General features: G+C 27.2%; 6 protein-coding genes across 6 annotated transcripts; 4 read left to right on the forward strand and 2 right to left on the reverse strand. All coding sequences in view use genetic code 12, as the record gives it.

The window, feature by feature from the left end:
- Window positions 1-48: 48 nt before the first annotated feature.
- On the reverse strand, window positions 49-4,490 carry KGF54_001112 (uncharacterized protein; the record flags this gene model as incomplete). Its single annotated transcript, XM_051761446.1, has 2 exons — window positions 49-4,365; window positions 4,476-4,490. The coding sequence occupies 2 exons, from the start codon at window positions 4,488-4,490 to the stop codon at window positions 49-51; spliced, it is 4,332 nt and encodes a 1,443-aa protein (XP_051621508.1).
- A 1,189-nt stretch (window positions 4,491-5,679) lies between these two features.
- RPS1 (40S ribosomal protein eS1) lies at window positions 5,680-6,450 on the reverse strand (the record flags this gene model as incomplete). The annotated part of the gene is made up of 1 exon (XM_051761447.1): window positions 5,680-6,450. One exon carries the CDS (start codon window positions 6,448-6,450, stop codon window positions 5,680-5,682), a length of 771 nt encoding a protein of 256 aa, XP_051621509.1.
- Window positions 6,451-7,047: 597 nt separating this feature from the next.
- TEM1 (Ras family GTPase) lies at window positions 7,048-7,775 on the forward strand (the record flags this gene model as incomplete). Its single annotated transcript, XM_051761448.1, has 2 exons — window positions 7,048-7,148; window positions 7,208-7,775. The coding sequence occupies 2 exons, from the start codon at window positions 7,048-7,050 to the stop codon at window positions 7,773-7,775; spliced, it is 669 nt and encodes a 222-aa protein (XP_051621510.1).
- Window positions 7,776-8,041: 266 nt separating this feature from the next.
- On the forward strand, window positions 8,042-10,258 carry ORC1 (origin recognition complex subunit 1; the record flags this gene model as incomplete). The annotated part of the gene is made up of 1 exon (XM_051761449.1): window positions 8,042-10,258. One exon carries the CDS (start codon window positions 8,042-8,044, stop codon window positions 10,256-10,258), a length of 2,217 nt encoding a protein of 738 aa, XP_051621511.1.
- Window positions 10,259-10,583: 325 nt separating this feature from the next.
- Window positions 10,584-12,263, forward strand: CMP1 (calcineurin catalytic subunit A; the record flags this gene model as incomplete). Its single annotated transcript, XM_051761450.1, has 1 exon — window positions 10,584-12,263. The coding sequence occupies one exon, from the start codon at window positions 10,584-10,586 to the stop codon at window positions 12,261-12,263; it is 1,680 nt and encodes a 559-aa protein (XP_051621512.1).
- Window positions 12,264-12,543: 280 nt separating this feature from the next.
- On the forward strand, window positions 12,544-13,284 carry KGF54_001117 (uncharacterized protein; the record flags this gene model as incomplete). The annotated part of the gene is made up of 1 exon (XM_051761451.1): window positions 12,544-13,284. One exon carries the CDS (start codon window positions 12,544-12,546, stop codon window positions 13,282-13,284), a length of 741 nt encoding a protein of 246 aa, XP_051621513.1.
- Between the last annotated feature and the right edge of the window lie 252 nt (window positions 13,285-13,536).

Consider the following 13,536-nt stretch of genomic DNA (forward strand, 5'->3'; position numbering starts at 1 on the left):
CAAATATTAAATTAAGCTTAAAAACAATTTGGACCTCTTCCAAGAATACTAAGTGAAGTATTTCAAATTTATTACCAAATCACCTTTACCAGTTGGTAATACAATATTTTCAGATACATTAACATATTGACCTAAATCAAGCTCACATTCACCAACTGTAACACTTTTACCAAATGTATGATGTTCTTTTACAATGAGAATAATTTTACCAGTTGATGCTGCTCTAAATGGAACACTTTCATTCCATTTATATGATTCTGTATGTTTATCAAATTTTGCAACTCTTGTTTTAAGTAAACTTTTATCTTTTGTTGTAGTTTTCAATGAAGCTTTAACTTCTAATGGGCTACCTGATGAAAAACCACGAGCCTCAACAATTGTTAATCTACCTGGTATAGCGTCTTGTCCATTCAAACTTGCAGCAAAACTACTTACTTCAGTTGCATTACTTGCATTTCTATTATGACCTTGATTTATTATTGGTTTTTGAGGTGGAGGTAATGGATCTTCACGAATATTTGGTGCTGCAACAACTTCTGAAATTTCATTATTTTGAGTTTTTCTAAATTCTTTTTCTTCTTCTGGAATATCATCTTCACCTTCTTTATCACCATCTTGTTGCTTTTGTTGAGTTGATCTTGAACTCCTCATTTCACTATTATTAGTTTGACTTGGTGCAAATGATGAAGTTTCATCTTGATAACCATTTTCATTATGTTCACCATTTTCTTTATGTCCGTTATGATGTTTACCACTTTTACCATTTTTCTCTGATTTTCTTCTACTTTTCAAGCTTGAAAATAAACTATGAGTTTTAGTAAGTCCATCTGATGCTGCACCAAGACCAGTTCCAACTGCACTTGAAGCCAATTCTGTAACGTTACCAACTGCTTTCATAGGGGCATCTTTAACCATACCAAGATCGACTGGTATCATAGCGTTTGGAGTTAATGGTGGTCTAACATATTCTGGGAAGAAAGTGGCTCTTAAATCAAGTTTTCCTTGAGTATCAAGATCAACATTAAATGGAGTTGTTGTTAATGCAGGTATAGTTGAAAGATCAAGGTTTGCAATACCTAATAATTCATCATCATGAGTTAAATCCCAATCATATACTTCTAACAATAAAACTTGTCTTGATCTTGAAATCATTGGGAATTCAACTGCTTCATTCCAAAGTGGATCTAATGTCTTACGTTTCTTATCAGTTCTATAAACTTCAACACCATCTAATGAAACGACACATAATGGATCTGATTTACCATTTGAATCAACTGATTTCAAATTCTTAGCACCAATAATTTCCAATTTAACTTTACCAACATCTAATATAGTATCCAATGGAGCTAATTTAGCAATCGATGGGAAATATTCTACTTGGACATCGATAACATTACGACCACCAAGATGAAGTTTTATTGGATGTTTGAAAGATTGTTTATATATATCTATGGTCTGATAAGTCTTTTCAAGAATAACATCTTTTTGATCATTAACTTCAGCTTTTTTGGTGATTCTAAAAATCATATTTGAATTTGGTAAATCTCTAATAAAAGTTTCACCAACTGATGGCGTAACAATTTTTTTATTTTCAACGATTGGTGAGACACCTGATGGGTAAGCATGTTCATCAAAAAGTGTTTGAACATAAACATCATTTTTATCAAATCTTCCTCCTAATACATGTACAGCAATATCACCAGCTCTATATTTGATTGCATCTTGTAATTTAACCTCGATTTTAGGAGGTTCTGGCATTGCATCTTCTTCTGTTTCAACCCATTCATATTCATTGGGATTCTCCTTGTATAATTTTTCTTCTTTTTCGTATTGTTTTTGTTCTCTTTCTTTCTTCAATTTCGTTTCAGCTTCATATTCATCTTTATTACGTAACTCTGATAATGAGTAAGCTGGAATAGTTGGGAAAAATGAAACTGAATAAAATAATGTACCAACTGGTTCAGTTTCGAACAAGACTGGTTGTTCAATGATCTCTTGTGAACCATCATAACCTAACCAATAACCTGTATCGTTTTTTCTCAAAAAATCTGATGCATTGATTGCTGCTGTACCCAAAGATCTATCTTTACCTTCTGGTTCAGCATCCATAATTTGGAATAAATAATGTTGATGAGGATTGGTAACTGGTAAAAAATAAACAGAATTCCATTGTGGATTTACTGTTTCAGCGAAAGTTACTGTTTTAGCTCTTAACTTACCATTTACAATAACTCTTACATATGGATCAACATAACCAACTGATTCCAAGTTTTTCAATCCTTTTGCACCTCTTAAATGGATTCTAATTGCACCAATTGGAGCTGGTTTTATAATCTTAGATCCAGTTTCTTCGTCGACTGCTAATGGTTTCCAACTAGCACTAATACGTACTTGTGGTGGTGGAGCATTTTCTGTAATTGCAGGACAAGTAAGCCATTGTTGACCTCTTCCACTTTCAAAAACAATATCTTGTAAATTAGCTTCCAAATTAGCAACAATGTTATTATCAACAGTGTCCCTTACTAAAACTTGAATTGATGTAGCAGTTTGGTGTGTAATCAAACTTTCAAATGATTGTTCCCAAGATGGTTCATTGGTTTGTTTTAATTTACGGCATTTTTTGACTAGTTCGTTATTAACATAAATTTCAGCATATGGATTTAATAAACCAATTACTGAACGAGAAATATCTAAATCTCTTGCTTCATGTAACATTAATTTCATAATACCAACTTCAGAATCAGTAATGACTTCCTTTGAACCGTCTTCTAATGTAATCGGTTGTAATACTGGGAACCATTTGATATCTAATTCAAGCTTTCCAACTACTTTACCACCTTCCATAATATTTTTAGTGATTCCTGGGAAGTTTTCTTCTTGTAACAATTCACCCAATGGAAACTCACAATTACCAATTAATTGATCATCCATTTTATCTTGTAATAAATGGAAGACATTAAAATTAAGAAAATTTCCATCCAATTGATTGATTAAAATATATTTTGTTTCTAAAAATATAGGATCATTAACTTCTTTTTTCACTTTAGTTCTTTCATCAACATCTCCATTATTTGAAACTTTGATTTGAACATAAGGATTAATACTATTAGGTTTAGTAGTTTGACCAGTTTTCAAATTCTTACATGATTTTACGGTTACTGCAACAACACCGATCGAATCATTAGATTGACCCTCTAATAATTCTTCAACATTTATATCTAATGAATTTGGTGCATATAACATTGGTCTTAAAGTAGCATGTATAATACCATTAACAAATTTAGATAAACCTGGAATAAAAGACATAATATCAATACCAAAAGTATCACCACCAACTGGTTTTAAAGCATAATCAATAGTTGGAGGTTCCAAAAATTGAATAGAAACCATTTTAACATGTGGGAAATTTAATGATAATCTTAATTTAACTTTCATTCTACCAGTGAATGACATATCTTCAACTAAAATTGGTAATGATTTTTTAATAAAAGCTTTTCCAACTGTAACACCTAAAGCAACTTTTGGATCAATTTTCTTTTTAATCTCATTTTTTGTCATATCATCAGTATCATTTGGAGTAAATGAAAAAGCCCAATCCATTTCAATTATATCATGACCTTTTTGAGTATAAGATTTTATAGAATCAACACGAGGAGCTTTTGACCCTAAAGTAAATTCATCTAATGATAATGCTTCAATTCCAAAACCAGGAGCTTGATCTTTTAAAATTTCATTTGTTTGAAACATAACAGTTTCTGATAATGCTGGCATATAAATAACCCAAAATTTATCCAAGAATGAATTCATCCATTCCATAGTTTCTAATTCATTAACTAAACGATTATTTGCTTTAACTCTTGCCATATCATCTCTTATATTACGATTAAATCTTCTAAATTCACCACGATATACTGAATTTGTAAATAATAATACAAGTCCTAATGATAATATACCTCCACCTAATCTTGCTAATAACCATGCAAAAAAACATGTACCCAACATTAATGAAGTATTCCAAAACCAATCACCATAAAAATGATCAATTATATACCCTTCAACTGATTTTGCATTATTTAATAGTTTTTTCTTATCTTGTTGATCTTGAATATCCCACCCACCAACATTTTCCCATGAAAATGTTAATTGATCTCTTATATGTACTTTCTTTTTTGGTTGTTGTTGTTTCTGAATTTTTGGTGGTTCATTATTTGATGGTTTAGGTTGATTTGCTAAATTATTTGAAGTAGGATGTTGATTATTTAAATCTGATTGTACTTTTTTATTATAAGTATCAACATCGTCTTTATTATTTATATACCCTGTTGGTCCATGTTCATCAGGTTGATTCTTTTGTTGAAATTCAGACTAAATTAATTAAAGTTAGTATAATTATGTCATTAAAAAGAACATTAGATCTCAATTTGATAGATGATCTTGTTGATCGAGATCTAATATCTCAAATTGTAAAAACATACTTGACTAACCGTCATCTTTCTTAAATATTATACAAATAGAATCTATGTTATCAATTGAGTAAAATCAATTGATTTAGTTGATATCAATTGAGTCAATGCAAATAAAATAAATAATATGAAATAGATTAAAAGAATTGAAATATCAAATTTTTTTGGTTGTAAAACTAAATTGATTTTTGTTAAATTGAGAATTATGTATGTATTGTTTAAATATATTAATAGAATTTCATTTTAAATATTTTTTTTTTTTATTGCTACTTTAATTTAATTTTATTTTATTTTATTTTATTTCATATTATACGAGAAAAGATTTTTTAATCAGATAAGATAAATTGGATATTTTAATTGATGAAATGAATCAACATCATTCACCCAAGATTCGTATAATGACCTTGTATCATTAAAATATGAGATATTTCCATATCTAGATATGAATATTATAAAAGATATATTGATTAGACCAATAAAATAAAAACTAAATCAATTACCCCCTTTTTCAAAAAACTTTTTTGTTACTAAATAATAATAATTAAATTATGTTTCGAGAAATAGCAAAAAAATAAAATTTATAATATTCGAGTTTCAGGTTTAATGAAAAAAAAAGAATAAGCAAAGGCTTAATATATCACATGGTGATAATAGATAATATATATAAGTAATAATAATATCCAATAATAACATTGTATAATTGATTATTCTTACGCTCTTTCATATCAATATCTTTTGATCATATTCAATACTTTAAAAGCAACTTAAATATAATATGTCAATAAAATTATTATAATATTAATAACAGTAACATATTAATCTTATAATATTTAATCTTATTAAGATATTTAGTTATTTTTAGGAATAATGACTTTATGTCGTAAAACGTCAAAATTGTAAATGTCTTGAAATAAAAGCTAACGACACTAAATTTGAAGAGGCTTTAACTAGATATACTCAAATATAATACTACAACAGTAAGCTACAATACTTTTTACTAATCTTTTCGTATATATTGTGTGTTTATTATGATCGAATTTGATTGTTATATAGTTTACAGAATGATGATAAAAGAAATTAGATAATAAAATGCTATTTTTTTAAGAATTGTTTTCTTTTTAAAAAAAAATTAAATCCCCATTTTTTTATATTTTTGTATTTTGTTTATTTATTTAATTATTAATATTATTATTAATTAAATTAAATTAAATTAATTTTAAACAGATTCTAAAACAACATCTTTAAATCCACTTGAAACTTTTTTACCTTTTTCTTCAGATGAACCTTCACCATGTAAAGCTAATAATGAACCTAAATCGAATTTTGGTTGTTTTAATAATTTAACTTTTCTAATATGAACATTTTGTAATGGGAAAATTGTTTGAGTTGATTTTTCAATTTCACGTCCAATAACTTCTGGAATTAATTTTGATGTTAATTGAGCTAAAGTACAATTTGAAACTTCTCTTTGCATGATTTCAATCATTTTTTTTCTAACTTCTCTTAATTTTGATGATTGAGCATATGTAGTTTTTTTAATTTGATTTGGTTGTCTTTTAGTAAAAGCAATAGCAAAAACTCTTAAAACATAATCATCTGAAGTTTTAACAGTTACATTAGCTTCAACTAATGATTGCCATTTTCTAACTAATGATCTTAATTTATCTGATGTAAAATCTAAACCATGGAAATTTGTTAATAAATTTTTACCTTGTACTTCATCAACTCTTAATTTAATTTTTCTATAAGCATGATCTTCTGATCCTTGTAAATCAGCTAAACAAACTTCAAAAACTCTTCCTTTTAATCCATCTGCTGCATTTTTTAAACCAGTTGATCTATTAATTAAAGTTTTTCCAACATTTCTATTTTCAAAAGTAGTTGGAGCTTTGATATCAAACCAATCTTTTCTAGTGAATGGATCAACAACTTTCTTTTTTAATCCTTTTTTACCTTTGGATAATCTCTTATTTTTACCAACTGCCATGATTTTATTATATGTTGATTATTAATAAGTAACTATTAAAACAAAAATTATGAAAAAAAAAATTTTGTAATAAAAAGATAAATTTCCTTAATGAAAATTGAAAAATTAAAGAATTGTTAGTATTGAAAAAAATTTTGTTTAGTGTAAATTTTCTATGTAAAATATTTTAATGTATATAATCATACTAAATAAATATATTAAGTATGGATTATGTAATACTTATAGTTGTGGATTATGTAATATGTTATTTCTATTGAATTTGGCACTACTCTTTATACATACTAGCAAAAAATGTTGCTACCAAAATAAAGTAGCGTGATATTCACATGCTCAAATTTAGATAAGGGTTATTACCACTTTTGAAGTAGTGTTACTCAAATCAAAATGTAAACAATCAACAAATATACGAAATTACGATCTCAAAGATCAATTTCAGGGTGTATGATAAATTAACGTGTTTCATCTTTAAAATTATAATCAAATTAATAGACGTGACACACAATCAAACACCCAATTCAATTACAACATAGTTAAAACGTATATTACTCTCCATGTTCATCAAAATATAGTCATAATATATAGTATTATATATCTATAATGGATCAATCTCAACAACAACAACATCATCATCATAATCAACAACATAATCAACAATATAATCAACAACATAATCAACAACAACAAGACCAGAATAATCAGTATGTATTATAAATTGTATTTTCTTAAATTAATAAGTTCACCCACTAACCAATTATAGAGTTGCATTGAAAATTGGTTTGATAGGGGATTCTCAAATAGGTAAAACATCATTAATGGTAAAATATGTAGAAGGATCATTTGATGAAGATTATATACAAACATTAGGCGTTAATTTTATGGATAAACGTATAACTATTAGAAATACAACAATAATGTTTTCAATATGGGATTTAGGTGGACAAAAAGAATTTATAAATATGTTACCATTAGTTTCAAATGATGCAGTTGCAATTTTATTTATGTTTGATTTAACAAGAAAATCTACTTTAAATTCAATAAAGGAATGGTATAGACAGGTAAGAGGATTTAATAAAACTGCAATTCCATTTTTAGTAGGTACAAAATATGATCAATTTATAGATTTATCATTTCAAGATCAATTAGAAATTACTCAACAAGCAAAAAAATTTGGTACAGCAATGAAAGCTCCAGTTATTTTTTGTTCAACTAGTCATTCTATAAATGTTCAAAAGATTTTTAAAGTAATATTGTCAAAGGCTTTTGATTTAAAATTAAATTTAGATGAAATTGTTAATGTGGGTGAGCCAATACTAATATTTAAATAACTGGATAATTAAATAAGTTGATTAATGAATTATAATGAAAGAACAACATTAAAAGATATAATATAATCAGCTTAATTCTGAATACTTCTGAATACTTAATCTATCTCTTCAAATACTATTAGTTGTAACTTAATATATTTTGCAACCTATTTAATATTACGCGTTAAAGCATTCTCACTTAAAAAGAATTATAATTCCGTGCTAACTAATGAATTAAATATTTGGTTGCAAACTTAATCTATACAACAAATTACGTTTATATTGTAATGAGGGCAAATACTCAAGATAAATGGGAGGTAATACTAGAATCGGATCAAGAAGACAATTCACAGGATCAAAAACAATCCACAAGATCCCCATCAAGAAGATTAACTCGAAGAAACACCAAATCCAAATCTAGTGATCAAGTTAAATTACGACGAAGAACTGATCAATTAACAGTTCAAGTTGGTGATACCGTCAAATTACAATCAAATAATATAACAAATTATGCATTAATCAAAGAAATAAAATTAGATGTAAATGAAACATTTGAAGTAGTTGTTTTATGGTTTACTACAAAGGAAGAAATCAAAAATTGCCCAATCGAAATACTTCAAAATGAGGTATTATTAACTCCATATACCGATGAGATTAATATCAATGATGTACTAGAACGTGTTCAAATTTCACCACCAAAAGAGAATGAAAATCATGGAGAATTGTTTTGTCAAAGAGCCACTAATGAAGCTGATAAAATCTCAGAAATTTTTAATTATAATGATATGATAAAAATGCTATATGGCGGTTCAATAGTTGATTGTGTTAAAAAATTGCTTTTTAAACCAAACTTAGTGAAAGAGGAAACAAAACAGAAGAATGAACAAAAAAAAGTGAAAGAGAGGAAACAATCCGGAGTAAAATTAGAATCAAATAATAGAAATGAAGAATCATTCGATGATCTAGAAGACCTGGATGAACTGGCAAAAGATATAAGCTCTAATTCAGAAAGTGAAGAAGAAGAAGAAGAACTTAGTGAGGAAATAATTGCAACACCAAGAAAACGCAAACCAAGATCTACAAATTCATCACCATCTAAAAGACCAAATTCATCACCAACTAAAAGACCAAAATCATCGCCACATAAAAACTCAAATATAGAGAGCATTTATTCAACTTTAAGTCCAAATAGAAAAATACAAATTACTCAATCTAATAATAAAATGCCATTATTTACCTCACCATCTAAAAATAAAAAGGGACATGAACTACTAGATCCAACATCTGAAGCTTTTAAAGAAATTAAAGCTAGATTACATACATCTCAAAAATTAAATGCACTACCTGGTAGAGAAGACGAGTTTTCAATGATTTACGCAAGTTTAGAAAGTGCTGTAAATGAAGAAACTGGTTGTTGTATATATATTAGTGGTGTTCCAGGTATGGGTAAAACTGCCACTATAAAAGATGTTGTACATCAAATGAAAGAGTTGGTAACAGAAAACCAAGTAAAAGATTTCAATTTCATCGAGATAAATGGATTAAAATTGTTATCTCCTACTGTTGCTTATAGCATGTTATGGGAATTCATAAGTGGTGATAAAGTAGCAGATTCTAATGCAGTAGTATTACTAGAAGAATATTTCAAAATTGACGACCCACAGAGAAAACCATTAGTTATATTAATGGATGAATTAGATCAAATTGCTCAAAGAAAACAAAACGTAATGTATAATTTCTTCAATTGGCCAACTTATAATACCTCAAAATTAATTGTTATAGCAGTAGCTAATACTATGGATTTACCTGAAAGAATGTTATCCAATAAAATATCTTCTAGAATGGGATTAAGAAGAATTCAATTCAGAGGTTATACATATCAACAATTAGGAGTGATTATTCAACATAGATTAGATATGTTAACCAAAACAAGTAGAAATAAAGTAGAGATAAATGCTGATGCTATTGGATTTGCATCAAGAAAAGTCGCAAGTGTTTCAGGTGATGCAAGAAGAGCATTAACAATATGTAGAAGAGCTGTTGAAATTGCTGAAAATAATGGAGAATCACAAGTTTTAATATCACATATTTCACAAGCTATAAATGAAAGTATAAATTCTCCGTTAGCTCAATATATTGCAGGTTTATCATTTGCAGGAAAATTATTATTAAGTGCCATATTAAAAAGAATACGTAGAACTGGATTTTCAGAAAATTCAGTTGGTGATGTATCTGATGAAATGAAAAATTCATTGGCTATGTCTACAACATCAAATCCATTTCAAGATAATTCTTCTCAATTTGATTTGTTATATACAACTAATGGAAAAACTAGTATAAGGATCTTTAATTTTGAATTTATATTAAATTCTTTAGTTGAGGCTGGTATTTTAAGTTTACTGAATATATCGACAGATAGAAAGAGAATGATATCGTTAAATGTAAGTGAAGATGAAGTTGTTTCGGTATTAAAAAGAGATAAAGAAGTGACTCAACTTTTATAGATTTCTTAGGTACATTAGATGCACTTGTAACTGGAGCTACATGATGATCGAAATCAAAACCCACTGTTTGTAATTTGAATCTTTTTCATCTCATTCAATGTTTAATTGAGTGTATCTACAATTATCTGAATATAGATTGACATTAAATATATAAGCCTTGAAATGATTGATTACATAATTTATTACTATTTATAAATTATTATTTTTTTGCTGTCTTACTATAATTATAATTATAATAATATTAATAGATTGACATAAAATTAAGTAGATTTCAAAATCTATCTGAGACGTAACTCATTTTATATATTCAATCTAGATCTTAATAATGTCTAATAATTTGAATAGAACTAATTCATCAATTGTTAGAACTCAAAATAATACAAATCAAATAAATAAAGCATTAAATGCTATTCAACAAAAACGACCTGAATCAAATCCAAATCAAGATAGATCATTATTTACTACTGAAGATGGTGAAACTTATTCTACAAAAGATAGAGCAATTACTTCAATAGATCCTCCTGCAACTTTTAAACCTTCCAATGAACAAGTCTTTTTAAAAAATGGTTTACCAAATTGTGATTTTATAAAAGAACATTTTATTAAAGAAGGTAGATTACAAGAAGATCAAGCTATAAAAATTATAAAACAAGCCACTCAATTATTAACATCAGAACCTAATTTATTATCTGTACCTGCACCAGTGACTATATGTGGAGATGTTCATGGACAATATTATGATTTAATGAAATTATTTGAAGTTGGAGGAGATCCAAAATCAACAAAATATTTATTCTTAGGTGATTACGTTGATAGAGGTTCATTTTCAATAGAATGTTTAATTTATTTATATTCATTGAAAATTACTTATCCTAATTCATTTTGGATGCTTAGAGGTAATCATGAAAGTCGTCATTTAACTGAATATTTTACATTTAAAAATGAATGTCTACATAAATATTCTCAAAAATTATATGATGAATGTTTAACAAGTTTTAATGCATTACCATTAGCAGCAATTATGAATGAACAATTTTTTTGTGTTCATGGTGGATTAAGTCCTCAATTAACAGATTTAGATAGTATACGAAGATTAAATAGATTTAGAGAACCACCAACAAAGGGACTTATGTGTGATTTATTATGGGCAGATCCAATTGAAGAATATGATGAAGATAATATAGATACAGAATATTTAAACAATGCAGTAAGAGGTTGCTCTTATGCTTTTACATATAAAGCTGCTTGTAAATTTCTAGATAGAACAAAATTGTTATCAGTAATCAGAGCTCATGAAGCTCAAAATGCTGGTTATAGAATGTACAAAAGAACTAAAACAATGGGATTTCCAAGTTTATTAACAATGTTTAGTGCACCAAATTATTTAGATAGTTATAATAATAAAGCAGCAGTTTTGAAATATGAAAATAATGTTATGAATATTAGACAATTTAATGCATCACCGCATCCTTATTGGTTACCACATTTCATGGATGTATTCACATGGTCATTACCATTTGTTGGAGAAAAAGTAACGGATATGCTAGTTAGTATATTGAATGTTTGTACGGAAGAAGAATTGGATGAAGAATTACCATTTACAGAATCCCAAATTGGAGTTAATAATGTTGCTTCTCCACAAGCAATACCACCTTCTTCAGAGGATGCAGTCTTAACAATGGATGAAAAGAAATTAGCTTTAAGAAATAAAATAATAGCTATAGGTAAGATGTCAAGAATGTTTCAAGTATTGAGAGAAGAACAAGCAAGTGTTGCTCATTTAAAAGAATTAAATAGAGGTCAATTACCAAAAGGTTCATTATTACATGGTAGAGAAAGTTTACAAGATAAAATATATTCATTTGAAGAAGCAAAAGCTGCAGATAGAGTAAATGAAGCATTACCACCAAGTTATGAAGAGATGAAAAGAGCTGAAGAGCAAAGAGGTCAAAGATTGAAAAATAAAATGGAATATTCAGAAAGTAACTTTAAACATTATAGGTGATAAAGTATATTATCAAACGATTGATGGGGATATTTATTACTTCAGATTAAGTAGGGATTTTGTAATAAAGAAATAAAGTCATTCTTTCTGAACACTTTTGCGTTTTCCAGATTAATCTCAAATGTTTGTAATTATACCAAATTAAACCATGTGTTAAAATTAAATAATCTCTTATCTAATTAATCAATAGAAAAAATCTTTCAGTTTAAATTTTAAATTTTTACGAGAGAAGGTTAACAAAATAATAAATAAATAGAATAATTAAATAAATGTCAATAATATGCCACCACCTATAAAATATATTAATGAAGAACCAAATATAGAAAATACAATATTATATCAAACATATCAATCTTCAAGTCCTGAAAGATTTTCAGTTGATAATGATAAATTTATAATGTATGAAGGAGGTTCATATTCTTTGACTTTTAAAAATTCACAACAACATTTACCAAAACTAAATTCAAATCAAGTTTCAATATATGTACTATCTTCATGTTTTATTATATGGTCAAATGATGATAATATAGGTATAGAAATACCGTATCAATTAATTTATTTACACGCTTTAAATAAAAATTCATTATATTTACAAGTACAAAATATAAGTCTACTACCCGATGATATTCTAGAAATTCAATTATCTCCGAGGGAGTCAAGTCTGAATAATGAACTATTTCATAAAGTAAATGGCAGTCCTGAGTCTATTTATCAAGCAATGTCAAAATGTTCAGCAATGCATTATGATTCAGAAAATGAAGAACAAAATCATATAGATGAAGAAACAGCTGATGGTGAATTACCAACTTTAGAAATTCCTGAACATTGGTTACAAGAAGTTCATTTTAAAAATGAAGGTAACGCTGATGATTTGGATGAAGATATTGAACAAAATGAAAATAATAATGATGAAATTATAGCTGGAATGAATGTTGATATTGGTTATTCACAAATTGCAGGTAATAAAAGAAATGATAATGAATATGATATAGTTCATAATAAAAAGAATAAATTGTATTAAGTTAAATTAAATTAATCTATTGACTCTTGAAACACATAAATAGCAATCGATAATTCAATGAAACTGATTGATTAATTTATAAAATTATAAAAGCCGCTTAACTAATTCAGAAAAAATAATAAAATTAAAATTAAGTTAAGCGATTTTTCAATGAGGTAATAAATATTAGATTTTGATAAATTTGGTCTGATTTAAATTATTAATTATAATTGAAAAAGAATAATTCAATTTCTACTACTTTCGTTTTAAAAC

This window comes from Candida jiufengensis, assembly GCF_024610255.1.
Source record: "Candida jiufengensis strain CBS 10846 chromosome Unknown scaffold6, whole genome shotgun sequence".
NCBI classification, from domain to species: Eukaryota; Fungi; Ascomycota; class Pichiomycetes; order Serinales; family Debaryomycetaceae; genus Lodderomyces; species Lodderomyces jiufengensis.